The 20,476-nt window shown below is 39.7% G+C and overlaps 4 protein-coding genes across 5 annotated transcripts; all 4 read left to right on the top strand.

Moving 5' to 3' along the window:
- Nucleotides 1-68: 68 nt before the first annotated feature.
- LOC120421006 (zinc finger protein 211-like) lies at nucleotides 69-2,338 on the top strand. Its single transcript, XM_039584122.2, has 3 exons — nucleotides 69-296; nucleotides 1,067-1,807; nucleotides 1,872-2,338. The coding sequence occupies exons 1-3, from the start codon at nucleotides 69-71 to the stop codon at nucleotides 2,277-2,279; spliced, it is 1,377 nt and encodes a 458-aa protein (XP_039440056.1). The 3' UTR covers nucleotides 2,280-2,338.
- Nucleotides 2,339-5,362: 3,024 nt separating this feature from the next.
- Nucleotides 5,363-7,178, top strand: LOC120421007 (zinc finger protein 628-like). Its single transcript, XM_039584123.2, has 3 exons — nucleotides 5,363-5,656; nucleotides 5,766-6,545; nucleotides 6,610-7,178. The coding sequence occupies exons 1-3, from the start codon at nucleotides 5,501-5,503 to the stop codon at nucleotides 6,898-6,900; spliced, it is 1,227 nt and encodes a 408-aa protein (XP_039440057.1). The 5' UTR covers nucleotides 5,363-5,500; the 3' UTR covers nucleotides 6,901-7,178.
- Nucleotides 7,179-7,665: 487 nt separating this feature from the next.
- Nucleotides 7,666-12,664, top strand: LOC120421009 (zinc finger protein 22-like). Its single transcript, XM_039584127.2, has 3 exons — nucleotides 7,666-8,886; nucleotides 11,098-11,607; nucleotides 12,268-12,664. The coding sequence occupies exons 1-3, from the start codon at nucleotides 8,734-8,736 to the stop codon at nucleotides 12,583-12,585; spliced, it is 981 nt and encodes a 326-aa protein (XP_039440061.1). The 5' UTR covers nucleotides 7,666-8,733; the 3' UTR covers nucleotides 12,586-12,664.
- Nucleotides 12,665-12,800: 136 nt separating this feature from the next.
- LOC120421008 (zinc finger protein 37A-like) lies at nucleotides 12,801-18,534 on the top strand. Of its 2 annotated transcripts, XM_052706421.1 has the most exons (5): nucleotides 12,801-13,010; nucleotides 13,432-13,465; nucleotides 13,546-14,018; nucleotides 14,080-14,450; nucleotides 17,151-18,534. In XM_052706421.1, exons 1-4 carry the CDS (start codon nucleotides 12,855-12,857, stop codon nucleotides 14,428-14,430), a joined length of 1,014 nt encoding a protein of 337 aa, XP_052562381.1. In that variant the 5' UTR covers nucleotides 12,801-12,854; the 3' UTR covers nucleotides 14,431-14,450; nucleotides 17,151-18,534. The 2 variants fall into 2 exon arrangements, with proteins under 2 accessions (XP_052562381.1, XP_052562380.1); XM_052706420.1 differs by lacking the exon at nucleotides 17,151-18,534 and having other exon boundaries at nucleotides 14,080-14,485.
- Nucleotides 18,535-20,476: the final 1,942 nt, after the last annotated feature.

Genomic DNA, 20,476 nt, shown 5'->3' with positions numbered 1-20,476 from the left:
GTATGCGAACTGTCACTTGCAACCATCAGAGAGCAGAGATGTGAGCAGTGTGACGTTTGTTTGTGTATATGCGCGCGGGTGTTTTGTTTGTGTTTACAGCCCATCTAGGTCCGCGTCCGTCGTCGCCGCATCAAGCGAAAATGTTTGGTCCAGGGGAAATCGGTTCTCCGGCCGGTGAAAATCCGGAAAAGCAGTGTCGTTTGTGTTTGAAACCCGCCCGCGAGTACTACAGCTTGACGAAACGGTTCGAGGACACTCCGCCGGTTCACGCCGTCATCCGGACGCTGCTTTCTTATGTGAGTAAAATTTTGTTAGGCTTTGTTTCGTGCCCGATACAAGCGAGGTATGTGGGGTGAAAACGGCAGGATGTCGATTTAGTCGACATATTTTTTTGGGTGTGCAAATGGGGTCCTAAAGCCCCATGTTATTTTTTGATCGTCAAAGGTTATAATCATCGAAATTTTATTTTCGAGAAATTTCAATTGTGGTTCATGTGTATTTTTATTTGCAACTGTAAAAAACACGATTAAAAACCATTTCTAATCACTTATTTAATTTTAATGCAAAAAAAAAAAAATTACAAGCTGTCTTTCAATTAGAACTGCGAAGTTAATTTAAAAAAAAAAATAAAATCGATTTTAAATCCTTTGCTGTTGTACAAAGGGTCAATGTCCTCAGAGAAATAACCTTTAGCGTTGTGATTAATAATATCTGCAATTTAAGCTTAATTTTAAAACCCAATTCTAAAGTCTTTAAATTTCAAGATTTTAAATTTTTAAATTGTTGAGTTGAGTTGAAATTACCGTTCCACAATTTTTTTGAAAGGTTATTTTGCAGTTTTTGTTTTAGAGAGAAACCTGGTTACTTTTTTGTCTGCTGTGATGTAAATTATTTTGAAAAAAAAAAAAAACTTATCAGAGCAACTATTCTACAACACAAACTATATCTTTGATACTTCTATTAAATTTATTTCATAAAATTACTTCTCAGACAATACACGGTTACCGTTACAAATAAACAAACACATAAAAAAAATTAAACCTGTAAAAATCTCTCCAAACAACAGATTGAGGATAACTATGATCTGCCACAGCAAGTCTGTACAACGTGCACCAAGGAATTGCTGCACTTTACACGTGTAAAAGAGGGATGGGTCGCCAATCAGTTTGCGCTGGCGCGACAATACTCGAAAGCCCCCAAATCGACAAGTCCTGTCGAGCCCCTCGTAGACAATGCCACTTCCCAATTACCGCCCGAAATGCCTGAGGTATGCGTTGAAATCAACGAAGATGTTGGCGATTTCTCGAATCAAAATGAATTTGGAGCAGAATACTCAAAACAAACGTCGGATGGTGAACCGCCAGAGGTCACTTCCGTTGCTCAAACCCCTAGCACGAGCAAACAACCCCAGAACCAAGGTGAAATAACGAGTGCCATGCGCAGGTTTTCGAAAACCCGTCTCGAGTATCGCTGCTTCGTGTGCACCACGGGCTACAACTCGATGAAATCGCTGCTCTTGCATCTTAATGACCACGCCGAAATGATTCCCCACCGGTGTACGCAGTGCGTGGGCAAGATGCAGATTTTCCATTCGGTTTTCGCTCTCAATCGCCACCTGCGGTCACATCACGGGTCTGAGGGCAGGAAGAAGGAGGTGAAAGCCAAACCGAAACCGACCAGCTGCAACGACTGCGGACTCGTGTTCAAGAGTGCCGACGAGAAAAAGGCCCACGACAAGCGGAGCCACTTCCGGTGCGAGACGTGCGATCAAGGATTCACGACGCAGTCCTCGTTGAACGCGCACATGGTGAGGTTTTTTTTTGAAAGAGGCGTTTCAAGATTCAAAAGCATAATTGTGTGTTTACTTTCAGAAAATTCACACCGGTGTGCGTCCACATGCGTGCGTTTACTGTGGGAAAACGTTCAGTCGGCTGTTCAACATGAAGGATCACATGCGTCGGCATCTGGACGATCGCTCGCACGCGTGCCCGATTTGTCCGAAAATGTTTTTCAACAGCCGCCAGGTAAACAATCACATCGAAAGTGCCCACGGCGGCGGGCCGATGAAGCGGTCGCTGCTGGTCGGCTCCTTGTCGGGGGCGCTTGCTCAGCTGGGTGACATGGGCGTTGAGCAGCCGCCGATGGTGGTGATCAACGAAAATGGGTTGGTCGACTTCGCACCGGACGGGGATGACGATGCGGACGACGATTTTATGCCGGACGGGGATGAGAATGTTGGGTTTAAACAGGAGAGCGATGCGAGTGCGACCAATATGTAACAGAGCTTTTTTTTTTCTTGAGAAATAAACAATTAAGCATGCAAAAGTAATGTAGAGTTTTTTTTTCTTCGAAAAATTGTTGATATTTGTATTTATCTGACTTAAAGATTAACTCCAAAATTGTCCAATCCGTGGTCCAATCGGTTCAATCAGTCAAATTTAGAATAGTTCTGACATTCCTGTTAAAATGCTGTTAGAATTGGGTTCTAAAGCCCAATGTAAATTTTTATGCACAACTGTGAAAAAAACACGATTAATAACCATTTCTGATCACTTTTTTTCATTTGAATGCAAAAAAAAATAAAAAAAATCAAGACAACATTTTTTCGATGGGTCAACTATAATCCCCCTGGAGCGAGCTGTCAAGAAGGAACGCGGAGTTATTTTTTTTAAATTGATTTAAAAATCCATTTTAAATTTCAATTTTCAATTCGGTTTTATTGGTGAATTATCAATATACAATAAGTTCTTTTGAAATACATAACAGAGTTTTGGAGTTCCTTTCAGCTGTGTGTTACATCATAATCCATTTTGGAACAATTGTTGCTTGTAGTTAAGGGGTTACCGAAAGTAAGAAAAAGATAAGAAAAAAAAACTTACTAAAATTGCAAGGGAAAGGGGATAGAAATAGAGAAAGCTTAAAACTAGATCACAATTTTTTATCCTTTATAGATGTGCTTGATCATCAGCTCCCCGAGGGCCAGAAATTGCTCCGCCTTGTTACGGCAGGTCCGAAACCGCGTCATCATCTCCCCCGCGAGAGCAAAGAACTCCGGCAGGGTGAAGAGATCTTCCGCGGTGACTCCTTGCTGGGTCGCATCGCCGCTACCGGCAGCGACCACGCTCGCAAACGACCGCCCCCATCCAGGAGGGAACGCTGGGTTGTCCGCTGGAACCGTACGCTGGCCAGCTGCAGGAACGGCTGCGCTCGTACTTCGCTGAGGAGGATGGGACGCTGCTGCTTTCTTCTTCCTCTTTTCCTGCTCCTCGAGGTAGGACTTCCGCGCGACGCATCCGCGGTAATTACCGGTATGGTTACCGCCGCAGTTCGCGCACTTTATGCGCGCCTTGGTTTGCTCTGCCTTGTCCCCCAGGTCCGCCTTGCACGGCAGTGCACACGCCTCAGAGAGGTGTGTTTCACCGCACTTCACACAGCGGGGCGGAAGGTTGCAGTTCCGCGAGCCGTGGCCGAATTTCTGGCAACGGTGGCATTGTGCTGCGTCCGACGGGTTCTTTGAGTAGAACCGCCAGTTTACCCAAAACCCGTCCAACGCCTTAGTCCGCCGCAGGTCTTGAAGTTTGACGGTGCCGCGATCGAAGTACAACAGGTACAGTGTGTGTGTACCTGTGACTGTTGTCTTCCGCGAGAGGACTTTTATGTCTCGCGGCGTTATTCCGGCACCCGAGAGGTGCTCCTTGAGGACGGAGGTCGGGCGGTCTTGGTACCCCTGCAAGACGATCTTAACAGCGGTCTTCTGCACGGGGTCGAATGTGTAGAATTTGAAGTTTTTACGCTTCAATTTCTCCACAACCAGGTCGAAGTTCTTTTGGTCAAATGTGAACACTTGCACTGACGATTTACCTATTTTGAGGCAGTACACGAGGCCTTCCAGCTGCTCGTCAACATCGTCCGCCAACGTGTCCAAAACGAAAATTGGTGGTGGTCGTCGTTCCTTTGGAGTAATTACTTTTTTTGGCGAAATCACTTTCTTCCGTGTACGACCGTCGTCGTCGGTAGTGCTACCGTCGGTGTTGTTGTTGTTGCTTTCCTCGTCACTCAGTCTCGCGAACTTGTTACTGGTGGGAATGTTGGCGGATGTTGAAGCGCCATCGGTCGACGGATTGCCGGAAGTAGCTGAACGGAGCCTAATAGGGCTGCGATCCTGGACGCGGTAGTTAGCGTGTAATAACTTGGGGTCGAATCCTTTGGCGCACACACTCCCCGGCGCGATGGCGGACGACGCGGCGTTGGGTTGTTTACCTTTTTGCACACGGCCGGTAGACGAACTTCGCGGGTTTTTCGAGGCCGCACTCGAACTGCCACGGCCACGGCCGGCCCTTGGCATGCTGCAGGAGCAAACTCGCGGCTAATCCCGGTAAATTACGGCGAAAAATTTCGAAAAAACGATGGAGCACTGAGCACTTGACTGCTGCTTGCACTTGTGCGTACACGGAGGTGGTCCATTTTAAATCCTTTGCGGTCGTACAGCATCATTGTACTCAGAAAAATCAGCTTTATCGTTGTGAACAATAATATCACAAATCTAGGCTTGATTTTAGGACCCAATTTCCAGCTTTATTATAAATCTGACAGAAAATGAGTGGGTGTAATTACTCCTTCCCGCCCAGACCACAATAGAGATTTTAACATTTTTCCTGTCCAGTACAACTTGTTCAAATTGAATGCAAATTGAACTGGAACAGCGAACGTTTTAATCTAGCGGCCAGTCCTACTGCGTCAAGTTTATCGCAGAGATGATTCGTTGAAGTGGGTTGAGTTTGAGCACGGAGTGTTTCGAAATCTATAATGGCGGAAGAAGCGTGGGGACACACCACCATACGCTCCGAGTGTTTTTTAGAAAATTATGTGTGATTTGGGTTGGGCGTTTCAGCAGAATGCGCTGCTGTGAATGCAAAGAGACGAGTTGTTTCTTTCAATTCCGCTAAGATCCTCCTATAAGATATTGTATTTTATAAGTTATAAAACGTCCATGGTAGAAGGGTAAGATGTTTCGAAATTAATAACGCCGATGTGGTTAGTTAGACTGTCCAAAATGTTCTACCTTTATTGTAATCGAAAAGTCCCCCAGAGCCTCACACATGAGGTACTGAGGTTTTGCTTACTGAGCATTAATCGAGCTACTTGCTTTAATCGCGGCGAGGTAAACGAAGTTTAGCTTTGTTCGCAGTTTGGGTTACTGTTGTCGGCTGTGCTGACGATGTTGGTGGCGTCGATCAATTATGCGGAAAGCAATTTCCGTAACTAATATGTTAACAGGACCTCTAAAAAACTAGCTTTAACCATGGCCGTTTGAGGGTTTATTTGAACGCAAGGAGTGTTTGTCGACTGACTTCCAAACTTAACGACATTAAAATTTTCAACGGGGAATCTAAACGTCTCTCAAACCTGTCAAGCTCTGTCACTACACGAGGGATGCGAGCCGTCATTTTTGTGTGTTTTGGTTGAAGAGGCAGCATCAGGCAGGGAGGCGCAAGTGAAAATGTACAGCGTCAAGCAAAACGGTCCCGCTGGGACGGAAAACGCGGAAAAACAGTGTCGATTGTGCCTCAAACAGTCCCGGGAGTACTACAGCTTGAAGAAACGTTTCGAGGACACCCCGCCCGTGCACGAAGTCATCAAAACGCTGCTTTCTTTCGTAAGTACGGCTTGCTGGCGTTTTTTGCTCCTGCGTGGGTGGTGTGGGGTCAAACGGGCTCTTTAGGGTGAACTGAAATTTTAAATTAAAATTTTCGACCAATTTCTAGATCGAAGATGAACCAGAACTGCCCCAGCAAATCTGCGTCAGCTGCAGCAAAGAGCTGCTGTACTTTAGCCAGGTTAAGGACCGTTGGGTGGCCAACCAGTTCGCTTTGGCACGACAATTTGCCCGCGGTCTGCCGCCGAGGCGAAAGTCACGCGAGTCGCAATCCTCCAGTATCACGATCCGTCCCTGCGTGGTCGTCCTGGACAAAGACATGCCCTCGGGGGCGGACGAGGAAAGTGAAAAAAATGAGTCGTTTGACGTTTCGCACGAAGTGGTCAACGAAGCAGAACCGGATCGCGATTCGGGAGATGACGACCTGATTGAGATTCCGGATGATCCCGAGCCAGAGAAAGAGCGTCAACCAGCACAAAAAACGCAACAACCTCCGAAGCCGGTGGATTCTGGCGCGTACAGACGATTTATTCGCTCCTGCGTGGATCTGAGATGTTTTGTTTGCACGAGAGGATTCGGGTCGTCCCAGTCTTTCCAGAGACACATGCATCTAGAACACTCTAAAATGCTGCCATATCGATGCACGCAGTGCAAAGGAAAGCAACCGGTATTCTACACGGTGAACAGTATGAACCAGCACTTTGGCGTTCACCACGTCAGTTTCACCAACCGGCGAAATAAGGCCGGCGTCCGGAACTTCTTCACGTGCGGCAAATGTGGCCAAACGTTCCAAAGTCTGGCGGACAGTAAAAATCACGCCAAAATACACAACCGGTGCAAAATATGCGGTCTCGGCTTCACACAGCGATTTTCACTGAAGCGCCATTTGGTAAGAAGACTCAAAAAAAAAAAAAATCAACATTGTATTTCAACTAACCTTCCTTACGATTCAGCAAAGTCACATTCGCCAACGCTCCAGCGTCGTCTCGACCGTGCCGCGGTATCGGACATCAAAGGGTTCTGCGGATTTGACGGAGGAGCAAACGCCACCGGATGACATAACGCCAGTGTCGATGGTCACGATGCCCCTAATAATGCCGGACGAATCGATGGACGTGGCCAATCTGTACCCCAGCGTGGACCTCACGGAACAGCAGCAGCAGTCGGACAATATTAAAATGGAGCCGTCGTTCGATTCGGCAGGGCAACAGCACGACGCACCGGAAAGTGAGGATTATTTCTAATTTTTTTTCCTTTCCTTTATTCATCTTTCGTCTAATTTTCCCGAGAAGCATGCAAAAAAAAAAAAATGATTTTCAGAGTTTGAGGTATAGTTTACGAGAATATTTGTAAGTACTGTTAATTTGAACTGTTTCGAAAGAATGCATGTTTATATAGCATTTAACTTAAACAATAGGTCACACATACTTAACGACTTGATTCATTTTACTTTTTAACCAGCCACAGCAAAAAAAAAATTAAAATTTTTAGAAACATGAAAAAAAATAATAAATCCCAATAATTTAAAAATCATTTGTTGATGACCAGCTCACCCCACCTTCTCCCCATGTTTCTGGATGTCATGTCAGAGCTCGACGTTGAATGCCAAACTCCTTGCCCCAGTGTAAAATCAACGCCCTAGTCGAGTCGATATCGGCCTGACATAGCTCATTTTCCAATCGCAGGGTGACCACTCAAATCCCATTTTCAAATTCCCGACTTTTTCCCGACTTTTTTCCAGACTTTTCCAGAATGCTCAAATAATACGCATTTCTGATCTAAAGAATGAATTCAAACAAAAAACATTCTATAAGAAAAGTCAATATTAACCACCGATTTTTTTTTAAATGAATTAAAAAAAAACAATTATAGAAATTTTTTTGTAAATACAGAAACTAAACAACAAATAAAAAAAACTTCTAAAATGAAATTTCATTATTATGATTCACAGTAAAAACACGAACTGTGTCTTTGAAAAAAATATCGAAAGTTCAACAATACTTCTTACTTCCATGTTTTTTTTTTAATTATAAAAAGTATAGTTTTTAATACTTCGTTTCAACTGGAAATGACAAAAACTTAAAGATAACTGAACATAAAATTTCGTTCCTATTTTTTTAAACTTCATCATCATTTTAAATCAAAGAATGATTAAAACATAATTGCTGATATTATTTATTCAAAGGATTTAGAAAAATGTCAAGGAATTCATAAAAAAAAATTGCCATGTTCCCTTTTTAATTTTGTAATTTTTGATATTGTTTTTAATCAATGTTAATTTATCTAGTGGTCAGTATTTAACTGTTTTTTTTTCAATGAAAATTCAGTTTGATATGATTTTATGTTTTCCTACTTATTTTAGGCAAAATTTTCGAAGAGACAATTTTTTTTAAACAGTTTTGCAATAACTCTAAATTTCTTGGATTATTATTTTTTGCAATTTCAATATTTCTTTTTGTTTTCAAAACGTAAAAAAAACAATTTTTAAAATTACTTAATGAATTTAGTCAGACAATTAAAAAAATTTAAAAAAATATTCAAAATAAAATCATAACTTCAAGCTGGCCATCAGGCTCTATTTTTATATTAGTTTGTCAACTTTACCTCTTGTTTGATAAACAAAAATTAATAGCGATCATATGATTAATAAAAAAAATATTATGAAGATCTGTGTCAAAGACTCCAATATTAAATAAGATTTTGAAAGTCTTAAACAGCTTTTTTATACTCAAATATATTGAAATAGTGAAAAGAACCTTAAATTTAAAGTAAGTTACTAAAGCAGAATTGAGTGAATTCAATTTGAAAATTGCACAAAATAATACAAAATTATTTAAAAGTTAAAAAATAACTTTCAAACAAGTATGCTTAGATTTCCCGACTTTTCCCGACTTTTAGACAAAAAATCATAAATTCCCGACTTTTTCCCGATTTTTGGCGGATTTTGGCGAATTCCCGACTTTTTCCCGACTTTCCCGATTTCCCGACTTGAGTGGCCACCCTGCAATCGGGATCGATTGACAGGGCAGAATCAAAATAAACCAAGCAAAAACGAAAGTTAATCATCACAATCGATTATGGCCCAGCTGCAGCAAAGTGCACTGAAAAGTGAATTAAAAGCCCACAGCCAGTGCCGATTGTGCATGAATTTGGCCGGCGAGTTTTGCAGCTTTACGAACTTCATCGAGGACACGCGAACCGTGCAGGATGTCATCAAAATGCTGCTGGCGGTGAGTAGAATATCTTTTTGTGGTTGGGTTCAGTGTTTACGATTGGATAAGAGGGAGGAACATTTCGAAAAGTTGTAATGTTGTTTGTGTTGTAATAAACAAACAACATTACAAATTATATTAATGATTTCTGTAAATTTCAAGTCATGTGCTGAAACCCCGATGGTTTGACACCAACTGTTGTCAAACGAACGGGGTCACTTTTTAGTTTGACACCCTCTTTATACAGAGCTCACACTTCCTATCGAACGTTTTGTTTGATAGTATGTGTGAGTCCCGTGTAAAAAGTGACAGTTCTTCACTTTTATATTATTATTATTATTATAGAGACTTTACACCACTGTGCATTCGTCTCTTCAAGGTGGATAGTGGGAGGGGAAAAGTTACAGAGTTTTAAATCACTTGTCTGGCTATATTTCAATATTTGTTGCCATGATTTCTTTCTGTTAATTTTCTGGAATATTCTGGATCTGGTTTACTGGTCACTTTTCTTGGTTCAGCTTAGGTTGTTTGCTCCAGAATAATAGCTCTAGCTGCCTGAATTGCATTTTTTAAACTTCTTCTTGATAAGCTTAGTTCACTTGTCTGTAGAGAGTGACGATTCTAGAGGTTTTCAATTTCCCGGGAATTGAGAATTGAATTTGGAAATTTCCCGTGACCCGAGAGTGTTTTTTACTATGCCAATAGTGCCAATAATGTATAAAGAAATTTTATAAATATGTTTCTTTTCAATGAATTCAGTTACGATTTCTTGATACTTATTCAATGAAACGTTAATTAGTAGCCTCATTTTTTTGGGAACCTACCTTTTTTCTGAATCTTCAAATACAACTTGTTGTATGAACTTGTTATTAGATTTTTTCGAAGTAAAAAAATTGCTAATATATAATTTTCCAGTATCGGGATTTATGCAATATGATAAATAGCGACTCAAAACAACAATTTAATGTTTTTTTTTTCCTTTTTGAAGGTCAACTGTAAATATTCATTGAAGAAATAGCAATCAGGAAAACCCGAATGTTCACATTTAGCGGACCTTAACTTTACAAAGATTGCCTGAGTTTTTTTCTTACAAAATATTATTTAATATTGAGGTTGAAGCGAAACACAAAATTACTTATTGACATCAAAAAAGGAAATTACCTCGGAAATTACCTTGATACAGCGAAATTAAATAAATAATGCCTGTATGAGAATATGGAATTTATACTAATCTTGAAAAGGCTTTTCCCTCTTAGAAATAATAAATAAAAAAAATATTTAAAAAAACATTAGACTTTCTTCCTGGGGTCTAACTGCTAAGTATGCTTTAAGGTTAATTTGGGGAATAAGAAGATAAGAGAAGCATTGGTTCATTCGAACTTGAACGTCTTACATTGAACATCCAATGTTCTAAACAATTTAAAATATTCAAATGTTTTTCTGATTAGTTTATATAATTTTGCTTCGATATTAATAAAATTAAAATTTCCCGGGAGTCTCGACCAAATTTCCCGGGAATCGAGAGGTCCAAAAATGATCGATTTCCCGGGAATTCCTGCTTGTTACCCTCTACTTGTCTATCTATAATTAAAAAATTGTTTCCATGCCTTTTTTTCGTGACTTCTGTTTATGTTTCAAATATTTAGCGGAATATTTAGAGAATAAATAATTAAGTTCTTCAAGTTTATCTTCGTCCTCTTCTTCCAGGGTTTTAGAAGTTATCTCTCAACACTGTTTCTTATAATACTTTTCTTTTATGACATCTTCATCTTCTTCATCTGTTCTTCTGCAGTCATCTCTCTTCGTTTTGTTGTTAATTCGTCAACCGTGTCCAAATATGCCTGTAAGCGCTTCCGGGTTTTGTAAGTGTGCGTAGAAAGCACGGTCTCGAATCCATCGTTGGCTGCTTCGTCAATTTCATTTGTTTGCATTGCATATACACGCAGAAAAATATTTTGTAGAATCAGCCTGCACGAGGTTTGATTCAACAAAATTTTTGTTGAATATAATCAACGCCGATTTTGCGTTAAAACAAAGCTTGATTTTCTCAATTCCACAAAAATCTTTTGTTGTTTTGAAAAAGTTGCTTTGACGTTTAGCGTTGCACTAAATGGCATTCTTGACTCAACTTGGCACTACATGCACGTGTGACAAGATAGCACGTCAACGACCAATTCAAAGTTATTTAATTATTTCGAATGAAAAAAACATACAAAACCATATTTTTAGCTTGAGGACGACCCTTTCCTGCCGCAACAAATATGCATCGAGTGCAGCAAGGAACTGCTCCACGTGGCGCGAATCAAAGAACTATGGGCGACCAATCAGTTTGCGCTGGCCCGACAAGCCGCCAGCTTGGCAGCGGCTAGTATTGAAAAGTGGCCCGATGCGGTCAAATTTCCCGACCCGGTAGAGGGCCACCAAATGTTTGTTCAAGTTGATGAAAATGTGAGCGAATCTGAACTGTTCGTTGACCGCGCCGACCTGGAGGAAACGCAACTGGAGGACGGTGAAGAGTTCGACCGATCAGCTGAACAGGAAGCTGAGGAAAAGGTCCCTCGAAAGAAAAAGAAAAAGCGGCGGTCGACGTGCAAGAAGGAAATTGGCAAGTTTAGATGCTTCAAATGTAACATCACTTTTGATACCATAGAGCAGAAGAACGAGCACGCCAGACAGCATTTCAAGTGTAAATTTTGCGTTGCAAACTTCCTCCAGATGAATGATCTACGGAGACATCTGGTGAGTGTTCATCGTCAAGCGCAGTACGCACCTCCCAAGCAGCGATGGAATAATCATCATCAAAAGAAAATCTTTGGATGTTCATCAAGAGAAAAAATCCGAAAGAAGCATTGCTCTCTTCTCTCGCACACGAAAGATCGGTAAAAGGAATCTCAAAAAATCATCATCTTGATTATTCGGCGGAACATCTTTTTCACTACTACACTTGCAAGTGTAACGTCACACGTCGAAAAATAACCTGTCACATTTTGTAGATGGGCAATGTGTGTAAACAAAGTGAAATAAATGATTTTAAGTGGTGCTTACAAGGAAATTTACAAAGAAAAATCAACAGCAGATTGATTTTCTTGGAGAATTTCGAGAGCGATTTTCTTTTGCATGATTGGCCTCCTCTCTCTTTCGCGGGTGAAGAAAGTTCGCAAGCGAAATTGATTGTTTTGCGATTATTCCATCCCTGCTCCCAAGGAAAGAGGTCAAGAAACAGCTTAACAAACGGCAGAACAAAAGAAAGGGAGCGATTTCTTGGGGCTTTTCTTAACACTCTCAAGCTTACTTTCGCCAGTGTTGTTGCCCATTTGAATTTTTCCTTGACCGGTTCCTTGCCAAGTGCGAATTTTTCTTAATAATTGAATTCTAAAGGCTTCTTCTTATCATCCACAGAGAAAACATACCAACGAAAGACCGTACACGTGTCCGCACTGCACCCAAGCGTTCCAACGTTTGGAGCATGTGAATTCACATGTCAAACAGATACACTCTGGACCTGGGTGCCACTCGTGTACAATGTGTGCGCAGCAGTACTCAACGGAAGAGGACCTGATGGAGCATAGAAATAGTTCCCACCCACTGCCCATTCGACCCAGTGTGAAACAGGAAAAAAGATCAACCAAACCGGCGGCACCCAGTGAGCCACCAATTCGGGCATCTTTTATAAAGGAGGAACCAATGGTGGATTTCTCTGCAAATAACGATGATTAATTTAATGGCGTTTTTTGGGAGTTTCAGCATATCTTTGGTAAATGTGAGTGTCATAATTGAAAACTATAAAAAATGTGTTTTTTTTTTTTATCCGATAATCCAAGTTTAAAATAATTAGAAATTACAATTAAAAACAACTACACGCGGTATTATTTGACCCTTTTTAAATGTTTGAGTTGAGTTAATTTCCATTTCGCCAAGCCCACCCCGCACCGCCCACATTGTTTACAAACAAATCAGGTTAGTTTTTGGTAGCGCGCGGTTTCACGATGTTTCGTCGGAAGGAAATGATGAGTTCCCCAACGGGTAAACCCGCCCAGAACCAGTGCCGTTTGTGTTTGAGCAACGCCAGTGAGTGCTGCAGCCTTGCGAATCGGCTCGAGGACATGCGAACCGTGCAGGAAGTCATCAAAATGTTGCTTTCGGTGAGTGATTAGTTCAACATTTTTGATCCATTTTGGTTTCCCGGTGAAAAAATTTACGAAGACGATGTCGGTCCACACAGTCGATCAAACTCTTACATGGAATGTCGACCGAATCAACGGTATGTTTCAATCCACTATCATTTCAACTGTCTAAGTTGGAACTTGTGATGTTTTAAACAATATTGGTGGTTTGAAATACAAATTGTTACTGATTACACAAGTTCAGCTAAATTAACAAAGTACAGAAAACTGAGAACTTATTGGGGCTACAATCTTAAAATCGACAGTAGTTTTTAGAGCATTTTCAACTACCTTAATTTTGAAATCCGTGTCTTACTGAGTTGACCAAAATATTGATCAAAAATCCAATACCGCTGTCCCGAATTGCCCCAGTGTACGGTATATCAAAACATTGTTCTAGATCGAGGACGACCCCGGCCTGCCGCAGCAGATTTCTCGATTAAATTTTCAAAAGGTCCTATCTGCATAGGAAACCCATGAGGGATAGGTTGTTTTGAAAATTTAATCTAGATTTGTGCGAGTTGTAGCAAAGAGCTACTACACATGGCCCGGCTCAAGGACTGCTGGGTGGCCAATCAATTCACCCTTGCTCGGCAAGCTTCAAAGTTAGTGCCGAAAGACGGTGAGGATAGTGAATGGACCAATATGGTCCAGTTCCAGGCCGACGAGCAAGCCGAAGAGGAAATGTATCTTGAGGTTGATGAAAACGTGAGCGATTCGGAGCTGTTCTTCGCCAATGCTGAATTGGGAGAATTTTCAGTTGAAGTACCTGGCGATAGGACTAAACAAACGGAGACAAACAACGACACCAAGAAAGTTGAAAGAAACAAGTATGTTAAAAAGTGTGGAGAGTACAAGTTCAGATGTCACAAATGCCGCCTCAGCTTTCCGACTCTCAAATTGAAAAACGAACACCTTAAACTGCATAACAAGTGTGAAGTTTGCGGGGCCACCTTCATGGCGAAAAATGATCTTCGAAGGCACATGGTTTGTTGCAATCGTTCTCACATCTCGCTTAAAAATCTAACAAAATATTTAAAACTTTCAGAGAATACACAACGGCGAGCGACCGCACGGATGTCCGCACTGTTACCAGCGTTTTTCTCGGATGAGTCACCTCAAAGACCACATAAAAAAGCACGACAATCTACAATCCCACGCTTGCCTGCTTTGTACGAAAAATTTCCCTGCACTTCAAGAGCTGCTACAGCACAAGATGGAAGCGCACTCAAACACGCGGCGGACACAGCGCCAGAAAGCCACCAAAGTGGAACGATTGCCATTCGAGGGGGGCAGCAGCGGCGGGACAATTCGACAGCCGACTGGGGGTGATGTGCGACGATCGGTTGTTGTGAAGGAAGAGCTGGTGGATGAGGATTACGAATTAATTATAGATTGAACATGACTTGAGCGCTTAATGTGCGTCGTAGTACTGAATTAAAACTGTAAATGTGCATTTCGTCGCTGTCTTTCACAGCTGTCATGGAATACTTCACAGCAGCTTGATAGAAAGTTTAACTCCATGTTGCACTTTAAGTTTCTCGATATGAGCAATTCTCGCTGAAACCGTCCCACTAGATGCACATGTTCTCAAATCGTTACGGCAATGTTCTCATTCGATTCGGCGCACCAAAAAACCATAAAAACAACCTCCGAACCAATGAAAATGTCAGCCATTAGCCACCTGTAAAGAAAAACTTGTTTTGAACAATGGATTTTTTCGAAAAAATGCCCTAATTTAGAGAAATGATATCTCCCAAAATACATTAACAAACATCAAAAAGTTATATATCGTTGGAAAGGTAATCGTGAGGGCTTTCTATCGGACTTTGATAAACATTTCAAAAATTATTTTTTCAAGGGTAATTTTCAAGGTTTTTGGGAAACTTACTCTTAATTTTGAATTTTGACCGTGTTCGCAACCACTTATCATTACGCAACCATTTTTATTCGAAAGATTGGACAATTTTGCATAAAATCAACTTGAGAAAAGTAGTGTAATGAAATAGTTTTCGTATAGATATTTGCGGATGAAAGAAATTGGTCAAATTTCAGATAAAAATAACCAAAGCTCAGACTTCAGAAATGAGCCTTATTCACAGGTAAAACAAAGCAGGATTGTATTTGAGCTGAATGTACAGTCATCTGAGGCATACAGGATGAATAGGGACAGCTATTTCAACTATGCTTAAACAAATCAGATCATATTTTTAATTTGTTTATGTAAAAACATACATAAACAAACAAATTTCTATATTTTAAGCTTTTAAGTACTCTGAAAACTAATTTCCTTACTTAGACTGTAGTCTCGATTCGCCACATTTCACTGAAGTAATATTTTATGTACAGAATTTGTTTTGGGAAGGTCTGTTTTATTTGTATAACCTCAATCCTGCTCAAAAAAGTGCATAGTTGAAATCAATATTGTTTGATCAAGTTACAACTTGATGGCGCTGTTGATACCATCAAAACAAGCAAAATTTTTCGTCCGGATCGGACTACGCCCTTTTATTTGACAACACCCCAAAGTTTCGTTTTTTTTGCAAACAATGTTGAAACCCGTCATTTTCAAACATATCTTTATAACCCCAGCCGTACTAAGTCGAGCCAGAACTCACTAGAATGATAATTAGACGTAGAATTAATAGGTGTAGTCTGTTTTTCAATAAAAAAAACTATTTTTAATGTATTTATGTTGCGCAAATGAAAACTTTATACTTGGTTTTCATATTGAGAGCAATTAAAATAAAAGTTAATTGAATCCCAAAATATTTTTTTTACATAAAATAGAGAAGAGCGGGACAAAGGTACGCACCTATTGACACTCATTCTGTCACCAATGACCATAAAATATTTTTGATTCGTTCTATATACCAAATGGTACCCTTATCACTTGCCTTCAAAACGTAGTACAAGGATTTACCTCAAATCGCTTTTATGTCGAGAACCAGGCAATTACCCTAAAAAAATCAAGTGCGTAGCTTTGCCCCGTATCTGGGGCAAAAGGATTTTTCACTTATTTTTTGTTTAAAAGTTTATTTTTCATCCAGTTTTCAATTGGGGGTAGTTTTTTACCCCAAATAAAGATAAATTTATCTTAAATTGACTTGTGTCAATTTAAAGGGCGTAGTCCGATCCGGACGAAAATCGAGTTTTTTGCTTGTTTTGATGGTATCAACAGCGCCATCAAGTTGTAACTTGATCAAACAATATTGATTTCAACTATGCACTTTTTTGAGCAGGATTGAGGTTATACAAATAAAACAGACCTTCCCAAAACAAATTCTGTACATAAAATATTACTTCAGTGAAATGTGGCGAATCGAGACTACAGTCTAAGTAAGGAAATTAGTTTTCAGAGTACTTAAAAGCTTAAAATATAGAAATTTGTTTGTTTATGTATGTTTTTACATAAACAAATTAAAAATATGATCTGATTTGTTTAAGCATAGTTGAAATAGCTGTCCCTATTCATCCTGTATGCCTCAGATGACTGTACATTCGGCTCAAATACAATCCTGCTTTGTTTTACCTGTGAATAAGGCTCATTTCTGAAGTCTGAGCTTTGGTTATTTTTATCTGAAATTTGACCAATTTCTTTCATCCGCAAATATCTATACGAAAACTATTTCATTACACTACTTTTCTCAAGTTGATTTTATGTAAAATTGTCCAATCTTTCGAATAAAAATGGTTGCGTGATGATAAGTGGTTGCGAACACGGTCAAAATTCAAAATTAAGAGTAAGTTTCCCAAAAACCTTGAAAATTACCCTTGAAAAAATACTTTTTGAAATGTTTATCAAAGTCCGATAGAAAGCCCTCACGATTACCTTTCCAACGATATATAACTTTTTGATGTTTGTTAATGTATTTTGGGAGATATCATTTCTCTAAATTAGGGCATTTTTTCGAAAAAATCCATTGTTCAAAACAAGTTTTTCTTTACAGGTGGCTAATGGCTGACATTTCCATTGGTTCGGAGGTTGTTTATATGTTTTTTTGGTGCGCCGAATCGAATGAGAACATTGCCGTAACGATTTGAGAACATGTGCATCTAGTGGGACGGTTTCAGCGAGAATTGCTCATATCATAATTTGGAAACAAGTTAATTCTATAGTTCGAAGGCAACATTTCAAAAGGCACCATGTACATTTTGACACTTTCTGGGTTATTGATTGCATATTCTGAAAGTACTCCTAATATGCTACCTGTCCACCAAGAATGATCAAAAGTTACTTCAGTAAAGTCTGTTTAATAATGATTTTAAATAAAGTAACATGAAAAAAATCTCTGGCATCAGCAGTGCATGTTTATATAGCCCTGTCGACCTGTCAGATAAAAGACTACATGAACCTCGTGACGAAAAAAAAAAGCTTCATGAAAAAGACGCCATGTACATTCGGCGAAGAAGGGTGATAAAGACGTTGGTGACACTGTAACTGAAAATCGCACTTTGCTGAGTTCGTTTTCGCACTTTTCATACGATTTTTTCAGTTCGACTACGATTACACAAAAAAATTGTAATTGTATTGCGCTATTCTCACGAACTTGGACTTCGCACTAAATTATTGCTATCGATCGCACTATTGCGACTTGTCAAACTGGCTTGGGAAATTTTATTTTTTTCGATAAATGATCAAAGCGAGCCGATATTGCTCACCTGTCAATCGCAATTTTAAAGTGCGATTGTCCAGTTTGGTGGAAACTGCGACTGGAAATGTAAATAAACAACGGCTGGTTGCCTAGTTTTTAGAAATTTTGTTGTCAAAAGTGCGAGAGAAAAGTGCGGGCCAATTCCAAGTTACGGTGCAAGGATCAATATAGTTGAACTGAAAAAATCGTATGGTGAGGTGCGAAAACGAACTCAGCAAAGTGCGATTTTCAGTTACAGTGAATTTCAAAAGAAGTTATGGGAGCGTTCTTTTATTACGTAACGCAAAAAATCGGATTTTCAGACCCCCTCCCCCTCCCCTCGTAACAAAATTTTCATACAAATTTTAAAAAAATTGTATGGAGCGTTACACGGGCTCCGACCCCCCCTACTGCGTTACGTAATAAAATAAGGCTCCCTATGTTTGTTTTTGTTAAATATATAATGACGAAAATAATGCTTTATTGAATATGGATGATTAAGTAACAATAAAAGCAACGTTTTTCATCGTGTGTTATCATAAGAACATCTTCTTTTGCTTTTATATTAAAATGAGAATTGAAAAATGATGCTCAACATTAAAATGCGTTTTTCTCAAAACGCATGGTTTATACATGATAATATTTGAAATGTTGGCGTCGAGTTAAGGTATCAAATCGATGCACTCTTGTACTATCTAGACAGAAATCTCAGCAAGCTTAGTACAAGAGAGCACACCGGCATCGAAATATTGAATGAAAATAGATCTTTGGAATTTCGCTGCTTCTAATAATTTCGCCTGACCTACTTGACTTAAGTCATTTGAGTACCCATTTCTCCGTTCGGCGACATTTTCTACACTTCTGTGAACTCAGCATTTGAGCTCAGCATCTAAAGGGCCTATCCAACCAAAGTGCGTCATGCGCGCCCTCGCGGCATTTTTTGGAACTACTTCAGAATTTAACTCAAAATAATTCAAATATGTTCGGGAATCAAACCAGCAACATTCCGATCACTAATCTGGTAAGCTAACCACTGAACTATCGAGGTTACATATTAGGCTGAGGAATAAACTCGAACTGGTCAAGCAAGAAACTTTTAAGTTCTACTGAAAATATCTTCTTAACATAAATGCTGTAACGAAATGGGGGTGGTTTGACCAAAATCGCTCTGAAAAGATATGAAGTCCCGAGGGCTTTTGTTAATTTGATTTGGTTATCCGCGGTGGATTTTCTTGAAATAATTCGAACTGTCAAAAATCCACCAAAGGATCTACCGGTGGATACTTTTCTACCACAGTTTTTTGTGTGATCATTGTGGTACATGTTTTGGTGGATTTTTGACAGTTCGAATTATTTCAAGAAAATCCACCGCGGTTAACCAAATCAAATTAACAAAAGCCCTGCGGTAACCAAGCAATGAGCTAGTCGGTTTTTGATAGCTCAGAATGTCCTCTACAAGCTGTATATATGGAATAGTTGCCTAAATTTCGTTTAGTATTTTTTTGGAATTTTTTAAAATTTTATTTTCGGCTCCCCGTAGGGTTGTTCGACCAAAATCGCTCTGAAAATATATGAAATCCCGGTAACCAAGCAATGAGCTAGTCGGTTTTTGATAGCTCAGAATGTCCCCTACAAGCTGTATGTATGGAATAGTTGCCTAAATTTCGTTTAGTATTTTTTTGGAATTTTTTAAAATTTTATTTTCGGCTCCCCGTAGGGTGGTTCGACCAAAATCGCTCTGAAAAGATATGAAGTCCCGGTAACCAAGCAATGAGCTAGTCGGTTTTTGATAGCTCAGAATGTCTCCTACAAGCTGTATATATGGAATAGTTGCCTAAATTTCGTTTAGTATTTTTTTGGAATTTTTTAAAATTTTATTTTCGGCTCCCCGTAGGGTGGTTCGACCAAAATCGCTCTGAAAAGATATGAAGTCCCGGTAACCAAGCAATGAGCTAGTCGGTTTTTGATAGCTCAGAATGTCCCCTACAAGCTGTATATATGGAATAGTTGCCTAAATTTCGTTTAGTATTTTTTTTGGAATTGTTTAAAAATTTTATTTTCGGCTCCTTGTAGGGTGGTTCGACCCAAATCGCTCTGAAAAGATATGAAGTCCCGGTAACCAAGCAATGAGCTAGTCGGTTTTTGATAGCTCAGAATGTCCCCTACAAGCTGTATATATGGAATAGTTGCCTAAATTTCGATTAGTATTTTTTGGAATTTTTTAAATTTTTTATTTTCGGCTCCCCGTAGGGTGGTTCGACCAAAATCGCTCTGAAAAGATATGAAGTCCCGGTAACCAAGCAATGAGCTAGTCGGTTTTTGATAGCTCAGAATGTCCCCTACAAGCTGTATATATGGAATAGTTGCCTAAATTTCGTTTAGTATTTTTTTGGAATTTTTTTAAATTTTATTTTCGGCTCCCCGTAGGGTGTTTCGACCAAAATCGCTCTGAAAAGATATGAAGTCCCGGTAACCAAGCAATGAGCTAGTCGGATTTTGATAGCTCAGAATGTCCCCTACAAGCTGTATATATGGAATAGTTGCCTAAATTTCGTTTAGTATTTTTTTGGAATTTTTTAAAATTTTATTTTCGGCTCCCCGTAGGGTGGTTCGACCAAAATCGCTCTGAAAAGATATGAAGTCCCGGTAACCAAGCAATGAGCTAGTCGGTTTTTGATAGCTCAGAATGTCTCCTACAAGCTGTATATATGGAATAGTTGCCTAAATTTCGTTTAGTATTTTTTTGGAATTTTTTAAAATTTTATTTTCGGCTCCCCGTAGGGTTGTTCGACCAAAATCGCTCTGAAAATA

Source organism: Culex pipiens, chromosome 1 (genome assembly GCF_016801865.2).
Source record: "Culex pipiens pallens isolate TS chromosome 1, TS_CPP_V2, whole genome shotgun sequence".
Taxonomy (NCBI): Eukaryota; Metazoa; Arthropoda; class Insecta; order Diptera; family Culicidae; genus Culex; species Culex pipiens.
This window is presented reverse-complemented; position numbering and strand designations above follow the sequence as displayed.

Excerpts from the sequence above, each read along its gene's own strand:
- LOC120421006 (XM_039584122.2), top strand. The coding sequence starts at position 69 with ATGCGCGCGGGTGTTTTGTTTGTGTTTACAGCCCATCTAGGTCCGCGT. Across the intron at positions 297-1,066 it reads TCCGGACGCTGCTTTCTTAT|ATTGAGGATAACTATGATCT; the intron begins GTGAGTAAAATT and ends TCCAAACAACAG. Across the intron at positions 1,808-1,871 it reads CCTCGTTGAACGCGCACATG|AAAATTCACACCGGTGTGCG; the intron begins GTGAGGTTTTTT and ends GTTTACTTTCAG.
- LOC120421007 (XM_039584123.2), top strand. The coding sequence starts at position 5,501 with ATGTACAGCGTCAAGCAAAACGGTCCCGCTGGGACGGAAAACGCGGAA. Across the intron at positions 5,657-5,765 it reads TCAAAACGCTGCTTTCTTTC|ATCGAAGATGAACCAGAACT; the intron begins GTAAGTACGGCT and ends ACCAATTTCTAG. Across the intron at positions 6,546-6,609 it reads TTTCACTGAAGCGCCATTTG|CAAAGTCACATTCGCCAACG; the intron begins GTAAGAAGACTC and ends CTTACGATTCAG.
- LOC120421009 (XM_039584127.2), top strand. The coding sequence starts at position 8,734 with ATGGCCCAGCTGCAGCAAAGTGCACTGAAAAGTGAATTAAAAGCCCAC. Across the intron at positions 8,887-11,097 it reads TCATCAAAATGCTGCTGGCG|CTTGAGGACGACCCTTTCCT; the intron begins GTGAGTAGAATA and ends CCATATTTTTAG. Across the intron at positions 11,608-12,267 it reads ATGATCTACGGAGACATCTG|AGAAAACATACCAACGAAAG; the intron begins GTGAGTGTTCAT and ends TATCATCCACAG.
- LOC120421008 (XM_052706421.1), top strand. The coding sequence starts at position 12,855 with ATGTTTCGTCGGAAGGAAATGATGAGTTCCCCAACGGGTAAACCCGCC. Across the intron at positions 13,011-13,431 it reads TCATCAAAATGTTGCTTTCG|ATCGAGGACGACCCCGGCCT; the intron begins GTGAGTGATTAG and ends ACATTGTTCTAG. Across the intron at positions 13,466-13,545 it reads CGGCCTGCCGCAGCAGATTT|GTGCGAGTTGTAGCAAAGAG; the intron begins CTCGATTAAATT and ends TAATCTAGATTT.